Source organism: Rosa rugosa, chromosome 4 (assembly GCF_958449725.1).
Source record: "Rosa rugosa chromosome 4, drRosRugo1.1, whole genome shotgun sequence".
Lineage (NCBI taxonomy): Eukaryota > Viridiplantae > Streptophyta > Magnoliopsida > Rosales > Rosaceae > Rosa > Rosa rugosa.
In genome coordinates, this window is record NC_084823.1 from 31,378,667 (window position 1) to 31,406,056 (window position 27,390).

Sequence of the window (27,390 nt, forward strand, 5' to 3'; positions counted from 1 at the left end):
GGCGGCGAAGGAGTCCAGGTCACTGACGGCGGGAGCCTCCCCGTCCACTACAGCACCTTTGGGCAGGGCTTGCCTGACCTTCTTCTGCTGCCGGCCCCTGACAATCTCCACGTCCTCCCCCTCTTCCTCGTCGGGGGAGTCTATCTGCCGGCGCTTCCTCTCAAGCACCCTCGTGTTGCCGCCAGTAGCCTTCATCACCCTCGGCGGCGGTTCCTCCCTTGGGGCGGTGACAGTCCCTGCCGGCTGCACCGGCTTTTCTTTCTGGGAACCACGCCTGTTGGCGGGTACCCTCTCCTTCATAGCAGCAGCTGTGGCGGCCCCTTTTTTGCCGCCTGCTACGGGGACCCCCGCCTGGACGACGGGTAGCCCGTCATCGCCAAGGTGAGAGTGGAGCGGCATCTGCAACACCACCGGAACCTCTGACTGGCTCAGCGCCAGTGTCTCGGGGTTCATTACGGTCTGCTGGGCCACCAACCCCTCGGCGTACATTGTCTCTAGGAAATTATCAATCTCCGCGCGGTCCATGGCTTTTTCGAAAGCGTCCCGGCTCGATTTGTTACCTGGCGGCGTTTCTAAAAAAAAACTCAACCAGTCAGTCGGCTACTTAGTACAAAAAAAAAAAGAGGGCAATATGGCGGCAATTTCTTACCAATGGACCAAGTTAATTTCTGATCGACTAGCAACTCCCAGCCAGTCAGAAGTCGGAAGTCCAGCAAGTTGCGGTTCCGCCAACAACCTCTAATCCGTGCCACGCGACACTCCTCCTCGCGCGTTAAGTTGTACCGCAATCCCGCTGCACAAGCACAAACCGATTAGTAAAGGTACATTTGCAAAATACAAACCACGCCAGCTACATTCAGCGGAAACTGGTTGCCAACCTCGAATAGGTTGGAACTCCGACTTAATCCTAAACGTCGGCCCTTCCTCGTTCACCCTAGCCTGATACTCCCACCCATCCGTGGCGACGCAGAAGGTCCCCCGCCAGTAGGACATTGAATCCCTTAGATTCTCGATCAGCTTGGGTGCTCCCTGGCGGCGGCTCAGGTTCACTTGCCCTCTGCAACCCTGGCGCTTCACGTAGACCAACTCGTAGAAGTGAAGCAATTCCGCCACAGTAGGCCCCTCGCACCCGGACAACAGCCACAGTGAGTTCATCGCCAGCATCAACCGCCACATGTTGGGGCAAATCTGACCAAAGGCAAGGCCAAACTCGCACACCAAGATTTGAAGATTGGGCACCAGCGGGAGTGTCACTCCCTGGCGGAATATCGCCTCATGCACCGCCGCAAACCCCGCTGGGAGAATCGACGCCTTTTCATCTACCGTCGGCGGCCGTAGTTTCACCGACCCCGGTAACCGGAACGTCTTATTCATTCGAGTGACGGCGGCGGCATTCATTCGCCCTCCTGCCTCGTCAACGGCGGTGCCATCCTCGAGGAACCACGCCGACTCAGCATCCTCCCCTGCTGTTTCTTCTTCCCCAGCGGAGCCGCTGGCAGCGCTATTGCTCACCAAACGCTCGTCGCGCCTAGCTTTGGCAGCAGCGGCCTCACCCGCCCTAGAGCTCTCTGGACGTGGACCACGACCCATGGCTACTTCCCAAGCATAGTCTGTAGCTGCTCTACCTCTAGCGGTCCCGGCAGTGAGGTTCCTGCATGGGCAGACGGACGCAACGAGTCAATAAATATCCTATCCGCCGCGCTGAACGACACATCAGACCCGGAATCCTCACTGCTCGAAATCTCTATGACGTTAGCCATCCCAAACCCTAAAACCCACACCAGTTAGCACAAACACAGATCTAGCCTATTCTCAGATCAGTTATAGCCAAGAACATCAAGAACAATTTACCCAGAAAATGCCAAAATAAGAACACACTCAACCCAGATTCGACCGTCTACCTCATCCCTAAACGCCAACTCCCTCCCAACCACCATAACCCAACCCCAAATCTCACTTCACACCCCAGAACACGCCACAACAGAAACCATCCCAAACCCAAAAACAACAAAAACCCAGAAAACGGCAGATTCAATGAAACAGGAAAAAAGGAACCCAGATACCAACCTCGGTGTCAAAACCTACGGTGTGATGGTGCGCAGCAATTTTGTGAGTGATGAGATCGTCGTTTCCCCGGGAACAGAATCTCAAGGCTCCGGCAACCTCTTCCTTCGGTCTAGGACGAACAGGGCGAGAAGACGACGATTGAGTTTGAAGCTTTTACCAAAGTGTCAAATCTCGCTGAGTTTCCCCCCTTTTTTGTCAACATCAGCGCGTTCTTAGCCGTCCGCTCAAAAATGACATCTCACAGCAGCCGTACACGTGTCGCAAACCCCCGCTTACTCTCCGGATTAACCGAGGCGTCGCCTCGGTTACGAAATCCATAATTACTATCATTTATGGCGAGAAGACGGCTAGCTCTAGGAGACAAACCTCCGCACGCTAACCCTCTACGGGTTGAACACGTGTCAACCACCACCAGACGAAGCGTCTGATGGAAGTAACCACTGCGGATAACTTCCCCAACCGCCCGAAGTCTCCGCTGAGCGAAACCCCGCCAGCGGAACTTGTCATCTTCCAGGAGACGAAGTCTCCGCTGAGCGAAACCCCGCCAGCGGAACTTCTCCCTTGTCATCTTCCAGGAGACGAAGTCTCCGCTGAGCGAAACCCCGCCAGCGGAACTTCTCCCTTGTCCTCTCCCAAGAGACGAAGTCTCCGCTGAGCGAAACACCGCCAGCGGAACTTCTCCCTTGTCATCTTCCAGGAGACGAAGTCTCTGCTGAGCGAAACCCCGCCAGCGGAACTTCTCCCGTGTCATCTTCCAGGAGACGAAGTCTCCGCTGAGCGAAACCCCGCCAGCGGAACTTCTCCCGTGTCATCTTCCAGGAGACGAAGTCTCCGCTGAGCGAAACACCGCCAGCGGAACTTCTCCCTTGTTCTCTAAAAAGAGACGAAGTCTCCGCTGAGCGAAACACCGCCAGCGGAACTTCTCCCTTGTCCTCTCCCAAGAGACGAAGTCTCCGCTGAGCGAAACACCGCCAGCGGAACTTCTCCCTGGTCATCTCCCAGGAGACGAAGTCTCCGCTGAGCGAAACCCCGCCAGCGGAACTTCTCCCTTGTCATCTTCCAAGAGACGAAGTCTCCGCTGAGTGAAACACCGCCAGCGAAACTTCTGCCTTGCCACCCTGCAAGCGGGGCGTCTTCCGCCACACAAATCTGGCGGACCCCCTTTTCATCTTGCAAATTGCGTGCTTTGTTCAGCGCCATATCGCTCAATAAAGTACCGCCAGGCACGTCTACTGGACGCTGTTTCCTGCTGCAGTCAGTGGGGGGATATCCGCCAGCGGCGGATCCCGAGGCCACGCCTCACTCTGACAACGACCGCCACGCGGCATTACGGTCAGACCGTCCCTACGGGACACGGGGACTTGTCAACAGTCTACGACGACCCTGATCAGGCACGTTGACCCCCGTCACTCGGGTGCTAAGATTGGGTTCGCTACCCAACACCCTCTGCTCCGTGCAGCTCCCCCTCAACAAACAATCTGCCGACCATCCGGAGGTCTATCTTAGCCGGGGAGTGGGGGACTCCCTGGAGGGCCTAGCAGGGGCCCACCTGAAAGGGTATAAAGCGTTTGCTCACAAAATCCATGGTTGACAACGCACTGACGCTAATTATGCTCTTGCAAGTCTAGCGGAACAAAACGCTCCAAACCGCCGAGCAACTCCCCAACCAAGATTGCCCTCCTTGACTGGGGACTTGGGGGACTTGTACATACATGTGCATTTGCAAGCATAATTAGCTATAATGGGCCACGCTCATTGTACCGCCAAAGGTACTAATTCCAACCAAAGGAATGACATGCAGACACACCGCCAGGCGGGCTGCAACCCCAGCGGCAGAGCACCTCCACATCGCCTCTGACGCCCCGCCACGCGCTGCGCCAAGATGGCATCAGAAGCTTCTGAAACTGGGAACCGAAGCACATCAGTCCCACATCGAAAACGAGGAGGAGGTCAGCCTCCTCCTCACCTATAAAAGGTTCTCTCCTCTCTCCTCATTAATTACGCATTCAATACTTACCTACTGTTACTTTGTCAACATAAATACATTGACTAACTTAGGCATCGGAGAGTTGAAGACCGCCCGGCGCGGTCTCCCTCTGACGCCCTTTGTATTTTACTTGACAGGTAGCGGAAGCTTTGAGAGCGACACAAGTATCAATCCGCCCACCAGATTAGCGTTAACAAAGGTTCAGCTACCGCCGAACTTTTAGACATTAACAACGTGTTGTACTCTTTTTCTCCTCCTCGAGCAAGGTTTTTAACGAGGCAACGAATGAAGCGTCACCACCAAGTTTGAGCGGCACAAGGGGGAGTGTTGAAGGAAAATCAGTTTTGTGTGTGCCTAATCAAACTAGGAGTAGTAATAGGAGAGAAGGTTCTAGAATTCCTAATCCTACTCGTATTAGTATTCCTTGTAACATTAGAACATGTACTTTGTAATCCCTATATATAGGGCTCCTATTCTCAATAATATGACGACAATTTTCTCTTCAATCTCTCTCGAATCTATTTTGCTTAAATAGTTTTGTCGATTTCCACTCTCAATAAAAATGTTTCTCAAAAATTTTGACCAAAGCATTTCAATTATGCTAAAATGAATGGCAATGCTAAAGCCCTTCTTTATTATGGTAATGCCTTAGGAATATGTGCTTAAAATACTAAAGGGATCAAAAGTTTTAAGTCAAAGTGATCCACAACTCGGGCTCCATCACCATTCGAAGATGGACTCGCTCCTGAACCTGCCATAATCTAAAAACCATTACAGGGATGCTCTAGCCGCAAATATCTGATACATGCTCCGATCACATTTTCAAGGTAAGATTGATGAACCGCTGTACTTGTTCTAGAATTTGTTAGACATTGCTAGCTCAATCCTCACTCGAATCATTGTCAATACAGGGGGCCACGTTGTACTCGACAAGATTAATAACATGTTTACTTACCTGAAATGGAAAAAATCATGAATTGGAGGCAATTAAAATGGGAGAAGGAAGGAATCGGTATGAGAATATTTCATTTCCATTACACTATTCACTTACCTCATGGAATCAGAATGGGAATGCAACTGATTACAATTGATGTTGTTTACTAATGTTCATGAATCAAAATTAAAACCAGTTCGATTACTAAAATACCCCTATCAAAAGAAGAAGAATAATAAGAAGATAGAGGATAAGGAAATATATACTAGAATTCACACCCTTTAAAATTTGACTTTTGAATTTTGAAACAGATAAGAACTCAAAGAAGAAACCTAAACATTCTAAATACTTCAACAACTCTCATAGGGCTGTGGTTATATTGAGGATTTGAAATGAAACTAGAAAAACTTGACTTAATATGATTATGAAATGAAGAATACAAAAGGAGAAGAATAGAGAAGAGAGGAGAAAGATGGGTTACTAACCAAAAGAAGTCGAGCCGTTTCTTTTACCACAGGAGGTTTGTCGTTGTTGCTTTCTGATGCTGACAGAGGTATATATATTTCTAGGGTTATGGATTATTGTAGTTATTGAAAATACGTAAAGATATTTTGGGTGAAAAATAATGTATTCCTGAGGCTTTCATTTCTAAACCTATATCCCCTTGATTATTAAGTTTTAGGTTATTCATGAATTAATTCCTGACAATGAGGTGAGACTCACACCAATTTCAATTCTTTTTTATGTTAGTAAACGTAAGAAAACTCATACACCAATATTATTTATTTATTTTCATTTCTATCGTAAGTAAGTAAACGTACCATCAGATCAGTCACCTACACTGTGCCTATGCTACACCCCCACCTTCTCTGAGTTCAAATTAGGAGGAAGATTCATGATGTGCATCCAAACCCTAAGGCCACGTTTGGCATCCAGGATAAGAATGGATTAGGATAATAATAATTGAATTGAATTGGATTAGGATAAGATTGAATTTGTTTTAATGTTTTCATGTGTTTGGTATAAGAGGATTAGAGCTGGAATGGATAAGTACAAGAACTAGATCCGTTGTCAACAACACCACCAATACTCAGACGCAAACTCACGTCCCCTCTTCTCTATCCCAACCTGACCTTGATCCGTACTCGAGTCCATGGCCTCCACAACCAACTCCTTCTCCATCTCACTCTCTGCCAAGCCCACCGCCAAAGCATCACTCTTCAAGCCCAACAATCCGACGGAGCTCTCTCTTCGAGGTCAGAACCATGGCGTCGCGGCTCTTCGGTCTTCATTCGTTTCGAACAGCTCTCTTAAGTTGAGTGTAGGGAAATCAAAGTCGAAGGTAATGGCGAATTCGGCGCAGTTGGTGGATCAACCGTTGAGTAAAACAGGGTCCTGCGGCTCCGGAAGTTGTGGAGGTGGATTTGGGTAATTGGAGCTACCTGATTTACATTGGATTCAGACTTCTCTCAATCAACCCGATTAGAATAATGCTTTTGTGTTCGATTTCGGGTTCGCGGCGGAGACGCAGACGATGATTATTTGTTTGGAGAAGGATGGTGGTCAATTGGTCAAGATCCATCCTTGTAGTTAGTTACAATCCTGTACTGCTGTGCATATCCCACCTCTCCAACATGAGTTGACATCCTATCCTGACAAGATTTAAATTTCCAATCTGAACCACTAAACACCATCTTAGATATTTTTTTGTCCTATCTAGTAACTAATGCGGACAAACAAACGCAGCCTAAGGATATTAACCCAGTATACTATATATACTAAGTTCTACAAAGGGCGGGTCAAACAACCATCACACTCTCCCACAACGATCGTAGTATTATCAGATCGAATGCCATGGACCACGGAGTAAGAGACCAACTTGTAATGCCACCGTCTTGAAACACGTCATTAAGCGAATAGAACCATCTTCCTAAATTTGTAGACCACCACAGAAACCTCAAAGCCATCCCCGCCGTCGTTGCTTGAAATACCTCAAGCTTTATTGCTCATGAACGGTAAACTCCAAAGTTGTGGAATTAACCAATGCACGCTAAAAAAAAAGAAAAAAAGAAACCGAATTAATAAAGATAAAATCATATTACAGCTATTTGAGACTTTTTTTGACCTTGCATTGCATCCGCTTGTTATGCTTACTAGTTGACATCCTACAAATCAGTATATGTGATTGACTTTATTCACTACTTTCAAGTCATCAGGATTAGTGTTAATCACACAAGGATATTGTGAACAACGTACATGGCTGTTAGGTGCATCACAAGGGAGTTGAGGTCTTAATCGATCATGTTCTTCTACTACGTACATCTTTGATTCATGATGTAGACTCAATCATTATGTAACAATAAAAGCTAGGAATTTGTATGAGGAATGCCAATAACACAAAATCTCATATTTCTAGAGAAATATGCTTTCTCCCATTTCAAAATAAAAAAAGAAATATGCTTTCTCATGCTTTTACCTAGTGCTTTGCTTTTTTGTATGAGCCTATGAGGAATGCCAATGATACAAAAATTTCCTACTAAAAACTATATTTCTAGAAATATGCTTTCTCAAGCTTTTACCTAGTCCTTTGCTTTTCTTCACTCCACTTGACCATCCCAGACTGCTAAACCTTTTGAGTCTTCTTCTTCTTTATTTTTCTTTATTTTTGGTAATTTCTTTTATCCTTTCTGATCTTACAACTTATATTCATTCTTCTTCCAAATGCATTCAATATCACAGTGCCTTCTCCTTTTGGCTCTACGTACAACTTGCAACTCCACTATAGGTGTGGGACTAGCTGTCAACTTATCTAATCAATTTCATCTGTACGTGATCAATTTCTTTCTGAATTTCAAATAAAACAAAGTTACGTACTTAGGTTCTTCAGTGCAAACAGATAAAGAAAAGCTTTAATTAGCAATAAAATATTTATTAGTTTCTTTCTAATACTGTTAGGAATTACGAGAAGCTAGCAGATACAGTACCAGAAACACATTATAATCACCAAAGGCCAAAATTACACAAGCACACAAACATCTATTTTTTATTCAATGCAAGTAATAACTGGCAGTAATAATCCGAGGAAAAAGTAACTAGAGATAAACTTGTCAACCGTGGAAGCAGATTATCATCATCATCATCATCAACCGAAGGTGGCAGTTCGAATACCCTTAATGGAGTTGATGGCAGGAGCATCAAACTTGCTGAAGAGTTTGTAGGAGGAAATAAGTGAAATGAGAACAAAGCAAGCCACCACCAGAAATGTAATGACCACAGAAGTTGTGGCTTTGTGACAGAATCCACCATAACTCCCACAAGCCGGACTCCACGTTATAGTTGAATCTCCTTTATAAGCCAAGTACAGAACCTCCGTTAACACAGCTCCAGCTCCCAGAATTATGTACGTAAGCAACTACATATATAACATATACAAAACCAACAAGTAATTAATAAATAAACTGTAACTAATAATTACTTGCAGTGGAGAGAAATGGTAAGTAATAAGTAAGTAATTACTTGATCTATGAAGAAGAAAGTCCAGGCTAGAGACTTGGTGGGGGGACGAGACTTGGCTGATATGATAGCCGATAGAAGGGAATAACCAGCACATATGCCATTGGCATGCACCAAAAACCTACATTTTGCATACACATAGAAACATATCATTCACTTAATTCGATCTCTAACTAGTAACTCGATTTCTTTGGATGAAATGACTCATATCTCTCCAACAAGTAACTTGATTATGATTGAGACCCAAGTATACACATTGTAGATATGAGCTTCAACTGTGTGATAGTGATATGGTTTCAGTAGTCAACTCTTGATCGAGTCATTAAATGACAACATAGACATGGCTTTGCGTGTACAAATTTTCTTGGTCCTATCATAATTAGACGAACTTCTACTGTTGACATGCTATTGAATTCATACCAACCTTCAAACGGTGGGTGACCATAATTTCTAATTTCTTGATTTTTTTTAAATAAAAAATAAACTCGAATAATTCTAACATATTTTGGGTATATGACTGATCATGATATCGGAATTTCCCACTATTCTACCGATTTTTTTTACTAAATGAAGGATTCTATAGTGGAGACTTGAAATGAATATGCATACAGGTTTGGACTACCATGGAATTCTCTGAATGAAGGATCTCAAAAAGGAACTAAATATTAGTGAAAATAAATAGTTATCCAGAAATTATTAATTATAAATAAGATATTGCCTCTACAAGTAAAAAAAATCTACTGATTAATTAGTACTTTAATCTCCTCTTCAATTGATTTCATTTTCTTTTTCTCGAGGACTAAGATAAATAACTCACAATCACATGAATAAATCTAGAAGAGAAGCATGCAAGGAAGGCTACCAAAATTCTTAGTGAAAATACTATCTAATTACTATCATATATATGATGTATATCAGTATATCTACCTGAAAGCTCCAATATGAGAGTAGGAAACGGATCCGAACTCATTGTCCTGGGAATCGTGAAGCATGACGAGCAGAGCCGCCACACAAGGAGCAATCGGCAGCAGTCGCAGCAGCGTCTCCGCGGTTCTCAAGCTGCTGCCGTTGCCGTTGCTACTCATCCCTTCTAACTCGTGTCCCGGTGCAACCTCCGCTGCAGACTTCTCTATCACCGTTGACATGATCCTGGTGTTGTTGGCCTTCTTGGGTTTAGGTTTTTAGAACTCAAATATTAGGATGATGAAGAGCTAGAGCTTTCAAGGTCCTCCTCCTCATCTACTGCTCCTTCTGGGTCTATTTAATGGAGCCATCGACCTTTAATTACAGGGTGGGTGTGAAGCATTCAATGTCCTCAATTCAATGTCATCTATTATGGCTGATCGCGCATCCCCATATGTATCACTTTCTAACTCACTCTCTCATTCCACACACACCACACGTACGTACTCTAAAATTTGTGAACATACGTATGAATACGTTATACGCCGAGTACGTACACCACAAGCATGCATTTTGAAATTTGGAGCAAAATAGTAAATAGGTGCATGTCACTGTTACAACATGCTTCTCTAATGGAAACGAGTAGGAATCATCTATGTTCAGAGTGCTCTAGTACTTGTCTTTGATTAGGGCAAGAGTATTATGGTGGGTTCGACTATGGTATATTAATGTATTGATAAACGCATTCAGTAGACTAGTTCAATTCAAAAGTAGATTGGCTCCATTCATTGATAGGCTAATTTGAGAATAATCTATCTCTATATTAAATTAAGTCTACTTAATATAACTGTATATTGATATACCGTATAATTTTTCTATGATAGGAGAAATAAACACACGACCATAACACAAGATGATTCCAGGCCATTTAGTGATATGCATATATCACATACAAACACATAGATAGTCCAAATGGAATACGGTTTGATAATCTAATTTTTGTAAAGTCTTTAGATAAATAGCGTGTATTTGTAAAATGGAATTACGATGATGAACATTTTGATGACTAAACCATTTATTTTACTGTTAGTACAATAGTTCTTATAGAATGACATTAGATTTAGCATGGTTTTAATTATTTAATTGCGGACAAAATTTAAGCTACGTCTTCTTTTTACTATGCCTGACGGGAGAGATATTACGTGTATGAATCTCTTGCACTAGAATTAAATTGTTAAAATATAGGTACGAGCTGTCACACTAAGAGTTGGTGTGAATTAATGAAGTGATATGAATTGGTTTAAGGCTTAGTGAAGTGACCTGATCATGTGAATTGGTATAAGCTGTATACAATCTTCATGTTTAGAACATGAAAGCAAAGAAGCAAATACAGATGACACCAACTGCATAATGAATGTTACAAACGTGCTATTAAAATGCATGTTTGTTCATCTTTCATTTTTTTCGGAATTTTATTGATACGAGAAAAATTTATTAATTTCAAGAAAAATATCAATGAGTAGTCTCATAAAAAACTTGTCAAAATAAATTCCAAAGTGACGAGAAGAACGGGGGTTAGAATTTGCACCCTTAGCAATTGATATGATTTTTTGTCTTAGAATAATAATGAAAGGTGGAAGGTGGTTAGAAAGAAGAGAAGTTTTAAATACACACTCCTAATTACTTATTACACACTCCTTACTCAATACACCTATCATTTAATTTCTCATTCTAACATTTTACTAAATACACAACTCAAATTACCTAAAATATCCTTAAACTTAAAAACCATGAAATACACTATTATTTAACATTTGATTAGTATATATAATTGACCATATTAATTACTTGTGTTAGTTATTGGGAAATCCATAAGGATTCATTATTGTTCCTTTCAAAGTTCAAATAGATGCTTAGAAATAGGTTTTATATTATTTGAGTTCTCATCCACTAAACATCCTTTTGATCAAGTATAAAATTTTGAGTCGAACATTCAACCAAAATTGTATCAGCAGTACGTTTCTCCACAACGGCGGAACTACGAAGTTGTCATTGGATGGTCAAACACATTAACAATTACAAAGTTTTATACCTGTGATGTTTTATATTAGATAATAAATTGTCTAATAATCACTTTTAGATAAAAAATAAAAAGAACTAAAAAGTGGGAGTAAATCGATATGTTTTAAAAACATTTAATGCTATTGATTTCGAAATTCTAAATTACATGGTATCTCACCCCATTTAATTACAATTCATTTAAGGAAAATTTAAATTAGATGGTTTCTAACTTTATTCTTGTTTTAAATGAGGATGCCATGTATAGAAATTCATTGTGTTTATAATTATAGAATAATATAAGGAACATATGATTAATATTATTATTTTTCTTTTAATACATAGATGTCTATTTTGGTCATTTAACCTACCTATAAAATCTGATTTGAAATATAAAATAATAGGGATGTGTATTAAGTAGTTTGGGGTGTGTATTTAAAATTTCTCTAGAAAGAAACATGAATAAAATAATTCGGTCATAAAGTCAATGTGTTCATATAGGGGTTGGCTTGAGAGAGAGAGAGAGACAGAGAGGGAAAAAAAAAAAAAACCAGCTCAAAATCAAAATGCTTTGAAATAGAAATAATCAAATCGAATATGAACTTTCGGTTTAATTTTGGTTCAGTGAAAGCAGAACAAAACAAAAGTTCCTACAAAACAATTGTATTTTCATTTTCATTTGAAATATATAATTTTTTTTTTATCCTGATGGAGTATCAATATATTTCATATTTTAGGAAAAAGGGATGCAGAGAACAGCAGAGGGAATTGGGAGAATGAGTTGTGCTTTCATTGATAATAGGGGTCTCTTTATATAGAGGATTACAAATATAGAATCAGAGTCTTATAAGGAAACATAATCGTACAATGATTTGGATATCTACGAAGATATCTCCGAGAATATCTGTAAGACTAACACTATCACAACTCAGACAAGTAACTAGAGTTTGGGCCAGACACACAATCTAGGTGTCCTTAAACACTCCCCCTTGTGTTGCCCAAATGCGGTGCTCCTTTCGTTGCCTCGTCAAAAACCTTGCCGAGTAACAAAAACCTAGTGGGACAAAAATAACCTCGGTCGAAGGAGAAAAAAAGTACAACACACCCTTCACGTTTCGAGACCATACATGTAGACATCTCCCCTTGATGACTACGGTCATGGGAGTTCAGATAACTTCCGCAAACGATGCTACCAACATATTTTTCGAAAGTGGAATTTAGGCAATGACTTAGTGAACAAGTCTGTCACACTGTCCTCAGATCGAACCTAGTTCACTCTGATCTTGAGTAGAGTCTATTGTTGCTGATTATGCTTGGTGTTGTTGCATGTCTTTGGTGTAGTCTTGCTTTATTTGTTCAATACAAGCAGCATTATTCTCATAAATACTGGTAGGCTCATCTGTGGTAGACTTCAAACCACAATTGCTTCGAACATGCGTAATTATGGATCCAATCCATATACATTCACGAACTTCTGCATGAAGAGCAATAATCTCTGCATGGTTCGAAGATAGCGACTAGGGTCTGTTCTGTATACCTCCAAGATATCGCGGTCTTTCCCATGGTGAACACATAACCCATTTAGGAAGGACCTTTGTGTGGGTTAGAGTGGAACCCAACATCAGCAAAACCTTCCAAAACACTAATGTCATTTTGGGATGGGGTTAGAGGACGTAGGCCAGTGTTGGCGGCGTTCCTGGTGTGTGATGGATCCGAATCCATTATCACTCTGTAGGGATAGAACAAGCCTATATCAATCGTACCACTTAGGTATCTAAAGATATCTTTTACACCAATCCAATGGCGTCGAGTTGGCACAGAGCTATACCTAGTTAACAAGTTCACCGCAAATGAGATGTTCGGTCTTGTGCATTGAGCTAAGTACAATAATGCGTCTATTGTACTCAAGTAGGGAACTTTTGCCTCTAGCACATCTTCATCATCATCCTTCAGACGAAGAGAACCCTTTTTAGGATCAAGACTACGGACGATCATGGGCGTGCTTGAAGGATTGACCTTGTCAAAACGCCTAAGCATCCATCAACACGATACTCAAGTTCCAAACCGAGACAAAATCGTGTTCTCCCAAGATCCTTCATCTCAAACTCAGATTTCAAGTGTTCAACGGTTTTCCTTAACTCTTTAAGGATTTCCAATGAAGATCATGTCACCAACATGAACCACGATAAAATCCGGAACTTGTCATAGAAGCGCGAGGGCATTCACATATCCCTTCCCAACCAAGTAGTCACTTTAGTGAGCGTTTCAACCTCTTTGCAAACGCGCTCTATGGTCTAGAGCCACTTGACTTGGGTAAATGAAGTTCACTATGAGCCTTCATGTATATTCCGTATCTAGATCCCTATAAAGATGCGTAGTGACTACATTTGTAAGCTGCATGTTCAGTTATTAGGAAACTACCAAACTGACAAGGTAGTGGAGTGTAATAACATCCATTATGGGAGAATATGTTTCCTTGTAGCCGATTTTAGAGCGTTTGTGAGAAGTCTTGCGCCATAACTCGAGATTACAATATCTTTTTCTCATCACGCTTTCTAACGAAGACCCATTAGTCAACATCTTTTATATTAGGAGGTGTTGGCATCACTGGCTCGAAAAACCTTCCTCTTCGTTAGAGAATCCAACTTAACCTGGATCACATCTTTCCATTTAGGCCAAATTTCTCTACATTGGCATTCATTCATCAACAGAGTGTGGTTCGATATCATCGGACTCAATAAACTCATGCGCAAATACATCATCAATCATGATAGAGTTTTTATCCCACGTCTCTTTTACACTAGTGTAATTTAAAGAGAGCTCCATATTCTTAGGAATAGGTTCTGACGTTGAGGCGTCCCCTAACGATAACCATAATCTGGAACATTCTCATGAGATGGATTTTGAGTGTCGATGATCAAAGGATTGGATTGTGCCAAAGTATCCTTCAAACCCACGGGCCTTCCACGCATCCTAGCTGGGGCCATGGCCTGTAACGCCAGAATGCCACTCTCTATGGCATTGGTGCCATGCCTATCTCCGTGTAGGGTGGCACTACATCCTCTGGTAGGGACATCCATCCTTGCAGGCATGTTTGCAGCAGATATGTGTGATCTCGTCACTTTAGTGGGGATCTAGATGAGACATAGTGGGAACAGGCCACGACAAATCCTATCATTCCTGTTGAACATCCGTGTTCTTATCTCCCCCTAATGACGGGAAGACTGTCTTATCAAAGTGACAATCCGCAAATCTAGCGACAAAGAGATCGCCTAGCAAGGACATTAAGTGGCAGACGATTGTTGGAGTCTCAAATCCAACGTAGTTGCCTATTCGTCAGTGAGGACCTATCATGGTGCGATGTGGCGGCGCAATTAGCACATAAATGACCCACTTAAATATGCGTAAGTACGAGATACTTGTACCCAGTCACTGGCTGTAACGCAGAGATAGATTGAGTGGTAGTGGGTCGTAGACGAATTAGCATAGCTACATGTGATATTGCATAACCTCAAGTAGATATAGGGAGATTGGTGCACGTTACCAATATCTGGGCTACCATCGTAGTCATTTTCGCGAGACGATTTGGGTGTGTACATAGGGATAGGATGTCCAACATCATTCTCAATCATCGAAAGTCTTCGATGTAAACTCTCTAGCATTGTCAAGTCGAATTGACTAAATGGGATGATCCGGGGAGTGAGACCGTCACCATATAATCTGTGCTAGGAGTGTAGCATAAGCAGCATTACAAGTGGACAATGGCACAACATGTGACCAGCGTGTTTGCGAGTCAACCAATAACATGAAATATTTAAACGTCCGCAAGTTGGTTGAATTGGTCCACAGAATCCCCTTCAGATTCTATGTAAGAACAGAATGAGTATGTTTGTATCCTTTGCGTAGGACGGTCTCAGTCCTAATTTTCCTAAGGAACAGTCTTTGTAAAACGAGCGAGAAGCCTTAGAAGCAATCAATGAGGATTTTGGTTGGGCCTGAGCATCTGAAACACTATTGGAAGCAAAGCTGGTGGCTACAACATTACCAATGACATCATCACCTTGATAGATTCCATCCATGACATCATGGATAAGCAGTGGCTGTGGTCACACTTAGTTTAGGAATCAACTTTTAATTCTTGCTTCATTTCGCTCGAAAGAATGGATGTCCGTGTGAAGTCTTTGGTAGACAGATCATCATATCGTGACTAGGATGACCTATCCTGTCGTGACAAAGCCAATATGTGTCTAAATCCAAGAGATCTTCTCTCATAACTTTATTGGATTTAATAGCTCAAATAGTGGTGACATGGAGTTCACTAGAGAGACACATAAGTTTCTCTAAGATGCACCTTTATTCGCAATCATTAGAGATATTGGAAAGAAACTCATTTCCGTTCTCTACATATTTCACATAGAATTCGTTGGATCGAATAGCTCAATAGGATTCTCCCTAAGAGCATAGAGAGTTTCTGTGACAGTAATCAAGGTGCCATGTGGCATGAGTAATCGGGTTATTCCATGTCCTTGAACTAAACCTGATGGCCTCGCCATCGTAGTCACAGAGGAATGTGTAGGCAACATCTCTAAGAATGATTGCATATGGCAGTGAATGGTGTGCGTAGTCGCACTATCCACAAGACATTGAAGTTCTCTAAGCTCTGAATTGAAATGGAGTCATAATGAAAAGGACTCGAAATTTTATTCATAAGCCAACAAAGTACATCATTATTTCTTAACCATTAAGAGAATCTAATCCAAATACTAGCTAATGCAAAACAATGGTAGTCGTTTGACTTCTTCGGTAACTCCAAAATAAATATGACCAGGAGAGTAGAGATATGTTGGTGGAGCAAAGCTCGCTTAAGTACCTTTTATCTCAAAACCTTCCTAGACATCATACTCACTTTGGATGAGCATACTTGAAGAGAAACTAAACCAATGGCATTTACTATGAAATATATGGCAATTGCCTATTACCACTATGCCAAAAAAGCTATCAGACAACAGAGTTCAGACGACAGAATAGTCATTTTCTGTCGTCTGAGTGTTTCAGACTAAACTCAGACGACACATAAATTAAATGTGTTGTCTGAATACAATGAGAAACCATGCTTGTTTCATTTTGAAGATATGGTCAGACTCAGACGACACTTAAATGTCGTCTGAAAAGATGAAAATTTTCTTAGCAGAAAGTTTAGATTTCCCTCCCAAATGCCCAAACCCTATCGGTGACTAGTGAATGTAAAACTATTCAGACAAAAGAGATAAGAAATTCTGTTGTTTGAAGAAGGTGAGTTTAACTTTTTTTATTTGAAGTCTCTTTTGACATAACACAAAACCTAGCTTCGTGTTTTTCATTCCCACAAACATTACCTCTGTCTAAAACTCTCTTACCAACCAGAAACTCGGTACCTCATAGCATCTGGAGGAAAACTTAGCCATCTATACCTCTCAAAAATCGGCCATCTCTCAAATCTTATCTCTCCTTACCCAAAACTAATCTCTCCTTCAACCCCGACATCCTTACTGTTTGCATTCAAGTCCGGCTTAATGGAGTTCTCCACCAGCGACTCAAGAGATTAGAAGAAGCTGGACTATTCTATTTTCGATTGGGTTATTGGTAAGAATTTTGCTTCATTTAGTTTAGGGGTTTCGATTGGGTTCAGTGTTCCATTTTAGGGTTTTTCTGGAAATTGGTTTGGGGTTTTTCATCGCAAATTCAATGTAGTTGTTAGGTCTTTGGTCGATTGAGTTTCGATTTTGCTTCATTTAGTTTACGGTCAACATTCAAAACGAGGAATAAAGAGACTTCGTCTCTCATTCTTTAAACGGAAAGTCTGATACCCAGTCATCTCTCAATCCCCTTGATTCAAAACTAAAAATCCGACCTCTCACAATCCTTTCTAAAACCCAGTCCTCTCTCACCCAGATTTCTCTCCTAATCTCCTTGACAAATCGATGATCGACGACGGTTGCATGACGGGCAGCGACACATCTCTTCTCTCGGTCTCTCCTTGAATGACGCTCTTCATCTCTCTCTCCACATCACTCGATATCTCAGTCTTTAATTCAAAATTTTGATAAGTTTACTAGGTGGGTTTTGATTACTAGGATTGGTTTTGATTGATTGCTCTGAATCTGGAACTGATTAAACCCAGTTCTTAGCTTATTCTATTGTTCTGTTTATAAATATGATTATATGAATTATGAGAAGTGATGTTATTTTGTTAATCTGTTATTCTCAAAGGGAAGTGATGTTATTATAGAAGCCAGGCAGGGAGTGTTATTCTGTTTTGAACTTTTGATGGGCTTTGAATTGAATCAATCGATTACTCTTGTTGGTTTTCCAGTCCATTATCCACTTAGTCATTAATTCTTCTTCCTTGCTTCTACGTTGTGAGTCCTGAAATAGTTTTCATGTTGTAATTGCAGGAAACAAAGGAAATACAGTTTTGGAGAAGGAAAACCTAGAAGCGAGGGATTTAGCCACAAGGGAGGTAAGGGTGATGTGCTTCATTATGTTTCCTATTGTTTGGAATAACTGAATTGGTATTCTGTCATATTCTTCAATCGTGCTTCTTCTAGTCACTTTGCTATTATCATTCAATTTGGAGAACTTGCTTGTTTACTGACTTATTTCTTTAGCTTCTTTAAATCTTGGGAAAATCGTCCAAACAGTGTCTGAACTTTTCCAGACTATTAATTTTCATACCTATACTTTGAAAAACATCAAAATGGTACCTGACGATTTAAGCCCGACCCAATTTCCATACCTAGCAACAGTAAAATCGTTAACTGTGTTAACTTTTGAAGGATATTTTCGTCATTTTACTATTCATCTTCTCTGAAATCGACGGGCCACCATTCGATCGTCTCCATCCTCTTCTTCTCCTCCACTGAAACCATCACCAACACCTCTCTTAGCAATCAATGTTTTTCCTCCACCAACTCGATTCCTTTCCAACCATGTGAATACATTAATCTTTGGAAAGAACTATCGGAGCTACGAGACCACGATGGCTTTCGATTTTCTTGGTGGCCAAATCCAAAGTCTCTTCGTCACCATCGTCTTACTGAAGTACTACCCAGCAAGATTCAGTTGGACAGAAAAATTGAGATATCAAGTTGAACTAATAAATGCTAACAATACACTTATTGAAAATGGATTATGCTGGATTTTTTAGGGGGCGGTGTTGGATTTCAGAGTGTAACCCAGAACATGAATTAAATAAGGCAAGCAAACACAACCAACCTCAATTTCATAATCCTTCTTCGAAACACAGTTTGCATTCCGAAACTCACGGCAAGCAAACACAACCAACCTCAATCAATCTTGAGAGATTTAACTTAAATACAAATCATGATACCCATGAGGAAATCAACTTTCCTCGCGAAACAAATAGGCAACTGAATAGTCATAAAAAGAATACAATTGGTTGCCAAAACTAATCAATATAAATCAAACTCCGAACCAAACAAGCAAAGTATCAATCCCTTGAAGAATCGAATTCTTTATAAAGAAACCAATCCACACACTGCTTCACGAATACGTCAATCCACACACCTCCGTCAGAGAGAGAGAGAGAGAATTAGAGAGACCATCTTCGTGATTAAATTGTCCTTGTCCTCGTCTTCTGGCTGCTGCTGCTGCGTTTCGAAGCCATGCATAAACATCCCTGTGTCGGAGACTTGATTCTCCGACGCTGAAGGGTTGGTCTGGTTCTTTACCTTGACTGCTGCTCTGCTTTTCTTCCCCCATTGTGGTTGTCTCACTGGTTTTGGAGAGAACCCATTAACCAGCGGCGAGGTGGGTCAGATTCCGGCGAGGTGGTTCTATGGGATCTGCTGGGGACAGATCCGATCTGGGGACGGATCGGGCACACTCTGGATTGAGCGTGGTGGGGTGATCTGAGTTATTTGTGTTGAGTTAATCGTCAGGTTTAATTTATATTCATTGAAAAAAGAGAATGATTAATTGCAAATTGTTGACCCAGTGGCTGAGATACTGAGATGTGAATTAATCTGCCCGACTTCGAACAATGACAAGCTCATTTATTTTTATTTCTGTTTATATTTTTCTGGTTTGGAGAAGATGAATAGTAAATGACAAAAATATCCTTCAAAAGTTAACGGAGTTAACGTTTTTACTGTTGTTAGGTATGGAAATTGGGTCGGGCTTAAATCGTCAGGTACCATTTTGATGTTTTTCAAAGTATGGGTATGAAAATTAATAGTCTGGAAAAGTTCAGACACTGTTTGGACGATTTTCCCTTAAATCTTATATCTGTTAAAATGCCAACACATGTTAATGTGTTAGTTGTTTTGCATTGCATCATATCTGAAATACATGTGCAATATATATGTGTCGAAACATTGAAGGTATTACACTCAATTTGTTTATATGGTGTGAAACCAAGTATTGTGAGTATGATCATAGTGTTTATTTGATTTGTTTGTGCCACTTGATTGATCTTTTCGATGTGGGTGTCAGTGTTTGGATTGAAAGACCAGTAATATTCATAGGATCAGAAATTTTGTGTGATTGTCAAGGAAAGTAATGCGACTATAACTTCAATGGGACAGAGGAAAGGTGAATGAGGAAAATGGTGAATAACAGTGCAAGAAAATAAATTAAGCATTCCATGCTTGGTACCTTCATATATTCAGCACAAGTAACAAGCAACAAGAAATCTCATCACTTTTGTTCTTGCTTTTTCCCCTTTTTTGCTGATACTCAGTAATCCAGGGTTTTTCCACCTATACTGATTTGAAGTGCAATTTTGTTTTCATTCAAGACCTTGGTTCACAAAAAAAAAAAAAAACCTTTACTTTACTAAGATCTTTGTTATTTGTGACTATATAGATTAGATTGCAGCAGAAAATAATTAGAATGCCACAAAAAGAGCTAATCAATTGATACTCCTCGAGCATAGCTAAAAGTATTGGGTGCATTTTAGTTTAGTTTTGTGTATGATCAGCATGATGCCACTGCAAGTAAGGGTACGATCACATTTGAATTGTGTGTTTGCTTTTGTAAAAATTTTGGTACTACTAGATTTGTTATTCTCTATTGCACGTAACTTTTAATACCATTCTATCGTTGTCACTATACTGTGTAAAAGTATGATAGCTGAATTGGTTTCAAAGTATTATTTCTTTTATAACATATTCAGCACCTGTTTCCTCTTCCTTTTTTTTTTTTTTTTGCTTTCTCTAATAACTACTTACTTGCATTTTATTCATTATTGACAGGTGATACCCACAATGGCAATCGTTTGAATACGAGATATCCAACCTTTACAGACTGACCTACAAATCAAAGGGCGAGTCTGCAGGGTGTGGAGAGTGAAGAAATACAGACCTGTTCCTAGAAACAATGGTCTTCAGTTTGTTTTAGTTAATGAGAAGGTAATAGCTACCATTCCCTTCACAATCTAATTATAGCAGCAACTCATTATCATACCTCAACAATTACCATCATTCAGCTAACAGATACTTTTTATGTCCCATTTCTCTTACACAGAACGAGGCAATCCAAGGATCTTTTCTAGAAGCATACTACACCACAATAAGGACTGGTATAATAATCTGAAGTTTACTTTATCTATTCGAAATGAGATGGTACTTACTGTTTCAATCAGTTTCTAATATAAATAAAACTATATGATTAATTTCTCGCGTGATTCTCAGGTCCGATTGCAGCTGTCTCCGAATATTGTCTGGGTTTTCTTTAAAGCTCTGATCTGTGGATGGAAGTTGAGGGTTTCGGGGTTGTGTGTTTTTGATTGTGTTGTTTTTTGGTCAAATTAAGTTTTGGGTATGGTTTGTTTCATGTTTGATTGTGTAGTTTTGATTTTTTAAGTGATAAATTTATTGTGTGTATTTGCAGCTATAGTCAAAAGATTGAATCGGTTTTTGTCATCAGAACGAACGAACTTGGTAATTTTTTTTTTTTTTTTTTAATTCATGTAGAAACTGGTTGTTTAAATAGAGGTAAAAGATTGGAATGATGCGGACATCATTCATATGGTTATGGAAAAGACCGATCAAATAAATAAAGCATGTTAAACATTAGAAATCAACTATATAATCTGTAAACTGAGGTTAGATGTGGTCTACATATAAGCCATAGTTCTTTGTGTTCTTCTCTGTGTCCATTAATTTTATATATGAGAGCTTTAGGTGATATGAGTTGATGTTTCTCTATAGATAGGTGCTGCTCAATTTTTGCAAATTTCATGTTTTAATCTCTATAATGATCTGTAATTGTCATTACATTGTACTTCTTCTGTGCAAATAGAAGTCCTAAATAACACTCTTTAAATCTCAGTAAATTATAGTGACAGTATTTATTAATCTCTTCTAAAGTATCTATTTGTATTATTGTAGCTGCATTTTGGTTCAAAGAAAAAAAAGATTTACATGCTGCTTTTCTATTATGAAATCTGATTTTTGATTTGGTAAAGCTGTAATATTTTTTCCAGATATAAGCTTAAGCTATTAGGGAATGACTCAACTATATTTAACCTTACAATATCATGCCATTTTTGTTTCAGGTATGTCAATGTTCCTCAAGAAATCAACAGGCTGAGGTGCAGGGTGAACTATCACGCTCTTAAATTTCTTCCCGAGATAGAGCAGATGGCTGATTTATTGGCATCAAGGATGAGAAACCGCACTGGAAGTTCCAATCCTTATATGTATGTACATTCTTACATTTTAGCTTCTTAAGGAATAAGAAATCAATGTTTCGACACTGTACTTTTTCTTTTTGAAACATGGTTAAAGAACGTAATGGCTTGGTATATTGGAAGGTGAATTTGGTGTATTGGTGATATATCATAATAGTATTAGAATGGTTCTACAAGCAAATGATTGTTAACTTTTCTTTAATTAAAGGTAATAACTTTTGCTCTTCCAAGTGATAGCTTTTCTCTGATGATTTTCATGTATAATGTGGATAATTGTTTGCTTTTCAAAGGTGTTACTCTGTTTTTAAACATTGATTTCATCTTTGTATCTTTTTTATTTGATTTTTATGTTTCCTTAATCTGATTTTCAAGCTTTTGATTTTTTTTTTTGCTTTTATGATCATACTGGTATGTGTTTTTCATAATGACATACATTTTTGATTCATGAACTGCTCTTTAGTATACTATAATGATGAAGTTTTAATTTTTTTTTTCTTTTCATTCATAAAACATGCAGTAGAGTTTGTTATTAGGTCTCTGGTTTCAGTCTCTACTTCTCACCATTTAACAAATCTATTAATCTCTTTATGTTCCATTATTGTTTTCCAAAGTATCCTATAAGTCTCTCTCTGACAGGTTATGGAGGTCATGAAGATATTGGAGATTGACCTTGAAAGTGGATGGATTTTGCCCAAGTTATTTCAGGTAATTGATAATAACTTTTACTTGGTCAAATTAAAAGCATGCCTCTAGAGTTTTTGTTGTATCTTTAGGATTATTTGTGATAAATAAAGACAACAATGTATGAAGTGCTTAAAGCTGTTGACTATGAGTATGCATATAAACTTTGTTAATTTTCGCTTCTTTTACTTGCTACCTATTTACCAATTTCTTTCTCTCTCGATCTATTGGTATCATATGCCAAAGCTATTCATGTGTTATTTGATGTGCAGATGTTTGAGTTCTGTACTTCTGTATATATGTTTTTTTTTTGGGTCTAGGGCATAAATGAAATAAATCTAAGAGAAGATTTGCATTTGTTTCTTTAAAGCGGTTTCCCTTAACATGATCTCTCCTTCAAAAGAGAAGAACAGAGTGAAACTAATCCATATTAATAGTCTGTGAACTCTATGTAGCATGTTTTAGTGAAATGATCAATTTTGATTAAACATTAAAACTAATATATACATTAATAGTCTCTTTGAATCTGCACTACCGGTTACAAATTTAGACCGACTGTTTCTGGTTACAAATTTAGACCGACTGTTTTTGTATCCAGAATTAATTAAAGTTATGGTTCATCTACTGTTTGTTCACTTTGAAGAATCAACTTTGTTTTAAAGTGACAGGCAAGCAGAAAAACATGGAACTACATCATCATCATCAGCACCATTGTCAGCTGCTAAAACACAAAAACAATTGAATTGAAATAGCTATGTTATAGCTTTTGCTAGACTAATCAATTTCGTGCAGCTGCAACTACAACTCCAATCGGAGCCGTCACTTTTTTTAACCAACACCAACATTTTACAAAGCTGCAACTGAAACAACCAACTGGAGTACTTTGTCTCCTTAAATACACTCCAACAGCTCCTAGCCTTTTGATAGATTAACCTATCTCTTATATCCTTTTTGTAAAGCTGCAACTAGAATAGCTAGCCTTTTTATGCAGCTAGCATGTTTGCATCATCTCCTTTCAAATAGACTGCAGCTAAAATCTAAGATGTATGAAAACTGTTTTCACTATTTGAATGAAATGTGATGATTTTCCTTTTGTATGTTATTTTTCTAATTTACTCACAAGAACAAATTACGCAGCAAAGCGCGGGTAGTATTTCTAGTATATATATATATAAATATCAACTCCTTCCAATTCTGATTACTGTTGTGAAACATATCCATTTACATTAACTTGTATTTTTTTTTTTTTAATACTTGCAGTGGGAAAGGAAAGCAAATCACTTCTACACACAAAAAGACATTGATCAGGTCCGGGCCGAGTGGGCAAAGTATGTCAGCCAATTTCAACAAAGCTAGTGTGTCGAGAAGATTCTAATTTTGGACATGCATCATCTATAACCCATATTAACTAGTTATGCAGTTGGTCTAAGTATCTATTTTTGGCCTGCAAGTACAGTTTATGATCAGTAGTATGAGATATCAGTGTTTTTTGGGTTACATTTGTTGATCATGCCAACTGCTATGAGTTATTGAACTAATGTTTATTAAGTTTAGCTCCATGATGGATGTATGTATAGCTGCAGGAACAGATTGATCAAATATTGGTATTTTTGTGAATGAATTTCATATTTGATGAATGCATTGTGTTGTTCCCAGATTTACATGATTACGTCACAACAGGGATACGAGTATGACATCTGGAATAGAAAGCAACAACAAAATGATGTTGTTGGACGCGTCAAAGAACAACAGAAACAAGAAAAAATGTGTTCATATTTGGACACTCAAACAACAGATAATTGTCGTCTTCATGTCAAAACAAAGACAGAGTTGAAAATGAAACAACATTTAACTGTCGCTCAAATTAGCTTCAAGCAACAAATAATTGTCCTGTTTGTGCTCTTCAACCTTCAGTTAATTGTTGTAGAGTATAAACCACAACAATAGATAAATGTAACCTTAACAACTTTTAAACCACACTTAATTGTAATTCCAAGTTATATGCCACAACAGATAACTATTACTATAAGTTAATAAAAACCACAGACAACTGTTATTTATATTCCCTTTAAACGTCATTTAACTGTCATCTGTGACTAAACTCAAACGGTAAATAAATGTAGTATTAACTAAGTTCAATGTACACTTATCTGTGACTATAATGCATATAAAACAACATATAAATGTTATCGTAGGCGACTAAAGACGATAGATAATTGTATTCTAAACTGAATAAGAATGACAGTTAACTGTTATTGAACTGGAATAAAACAACACTTAACTGTTATTATAAGTCCATTCAGACCACAGAAATTCTAAGGAACTGTTATTTGTTTCTAGATCACACGACATTTATCTGTCGTTTGAATTCACTAGCCTCATGTCTCGATTTCATCAGACAACAGAAGACCTAACAAATTTCCGTCGTCTGATAAATAAGACGACAGAGGAAATCTGTCGTCTGATGCCCCAAGAGACGGCACCGTACTAGACAACAGAATTTTTTTTAATCAGACGACAGATCTCCTCTGTCGTCTGATAGCTTTTTTGGCATAGTGTACATCTCTTGAAAAATAAAGACTTAAACAGAATTGGCGATCTATTGATCCCAGCTAGATTTGAAGTCTTCAACCATTCACTCTAGATCACCTTATTGATCTTCTTGTTCCACATAGTGAGCTTCTCTTGCTTCACAATATGCTTTGTAGGCGGTGACAATATTCTCACAAGCTCTACAAATATGTGTCCAATGACCGGTTGCTCCACATCAAGAACATACATCTCTATGCTTAGACTCCCATGATTGAGGTGCTTTGAAAGCGTCATTAGGATGGCTCTTAGTGTTAGTGGCGCTACCAACATGGCCAGAGGCGTTGCCTCTTTTTTTTTTTCTTTCACGTTGACCTCTTCGGTTCTGTGTTCGCCTATTTTGGCGGTTACCTTCCTCATTAGAGCGAGAATATGGACCATAAAGTCCAGAATTGTTCCTAAATTTAGGGTTTTTTTTCTTGGTGCCTTCCCTTTAGGGTACGACTATAATTGAACTCCAGAATAGTTTCTGTTCCCATGCGTCTCGAATTATAGTTCTTCACAATGATGTTGTCATGCTTTTAAGTGACAGTCATGGCTCCAATCAGCTCATGAAACCTTGTGATCCATCTTGCGGTAACATCAATTCGTTAGTTTTTAGCTACCATCAAAATAGAGATGGGGAAGGTTGAGAGAGGTCTCTCAATCACATCTGTGATATGTTTTCCACAGAATTCCATGAAGGATTTAATGAGAAGTGCTTTCGAGTTGTAGTCAAGAACTGACTTTAAATCACAGAAGCGGAGATTATGCCATCTCACTTCTAATTAAGTCAGGAAGCAGGGAGTCACGGACGTTGCCAAAGCGCTCTTCGAGTGAGACCCACAGCCTTCTGGGGTCTTCTTCATTCAGATACTTGTACTTGAGCAAATCATCCATATGACGAGTCATTTGGATGATGGCTTTCGCCATATTTGCCTCCAAGACTGCTCTATTTGCTTCCAAAGCTTGAGCTTTCTCAACAGTTAGCACCTCTTGGCTAGGTTCAAGAATCCTTTCTAGGATCCCTTGTGCCTTGAGATGCTGGCGGACATCACAAACCCACTTATTATGATATCCAGAGCCAGTTGTCTCCAATGGAGCAAAGTCCAATTTGTTCAGGTTACTCATCCTGAAAAGGAACAAGAAAAAGGGTTAGTGTCGAAGCAAAGGCTACCACGAAAACAATAGAAATTTCTGAGCGTAATTGCTTCCAAGAAATTAGAAATTTCTGAGTGCAGTTACTCCTAAGAAATTCGATTCCAAGAGATATTGGATTAGATTGAAACAATGATGTCTATGGTCGATCGTATCTTCTCAACAAACTCTAAGTTTGGAGGTCTCAACAAGCACGAACCCCCACAGTTCGGCTTAGGTCTCCCCATGAAAGAAGAAGGGGGGGGGGGGGGGGTAGAAGAAGAGAGGTTACATGTAATACCCCGTACCCAAAAATCTTAGCTTAATATTATTTACCATTACTAAAGGATGTTTTTAATTCGTGAGTTACGTTTTACCGTTTAATGGACGAAGAGTTGACTTTTTCTTTAATCCGTTAAGTTAGGAAATTTGCTTGTGAATGTCATAGAACACATCAAACCGAGTTCGTAGTCACGTAGTTTACCCAAATCGGAATTCAGACGGAAAAGTTATGATCAAAAATAGAAGTTACTATTCATGATTGAGTTGTTAAATGGGTTTCCATATTGGGAAAGAGGAGAGAGAAAGCAAAGCAGCCAAAAACCGGGAAAACCCGATCCCAAACCCTAGGCCTTCATTTTTCACCATTCGGACCCGAGCTATGTTTTCCGGCGATTTCTTTGTCGTCCGATCGCCCCAGGCCTCGCCACCAATCAGAAATCACTCCTGTCTTCCTCCTTTATCCATTCATGTAAGTTTTTCACCTTGGGTAGCTTTGAATGTTGAGATTCGAAGAGAAATTCCCAGAATAGGGAAATCGGAGATTTGCTTCGATCTCCAGTTTTCGGC

The 27,390-nt window shown here is 39.6% G+C and overlaps 1 protein-coding gene and 1 long non-coding RNA gene across 2 annotated transcripts; one reads left to right on the top strand and one right to left on the bottom strand.

Moving 5' to 3' along the window:
- Window positions 1-7,896: 7,896 nt before the first annotated feature.
- LOC133745115 (CASP-like protein 2A1) lies at window positions 7,897-9,791 on the bottom strand. The gene is made up of 3 exons (XM_062173109.1): window positions 9,429-9,791; window positions 8,505-8,622; window positions 7,897-8,400 (listed from the first exon to the last, which is right to left on the bottom strand). Exons 1-3 carry the CDS (start codon window positions 9,644-9,646, stop codon window positions 8,131-8,133), a joined length of 606 nt encoding a protein of 201 aa, XP_062029093.1. The 5' UTR covers window positions 9,647-9,791; the 3' UTR covers window positions 7,897-8,130.
- Window positions 9,792-21,878: 12,087 nt separating this feature from the next.
- Window positions 21,879-24,343, top strand: LOC133742685 (uncharacterized). Its single transcript, XR_009862677.1, has 3 exons — window positions 21,879-22,164; window positions 22,792-22,860; window positions 24,097-24,343. It is a non-coding gene; the product is annotated as an uncharacterized LOC133742685 (long non-coding RNA).
- The last annotated feature ends 3,047 nt before the right edge of the window (window positions 24,344-27,390 follow it).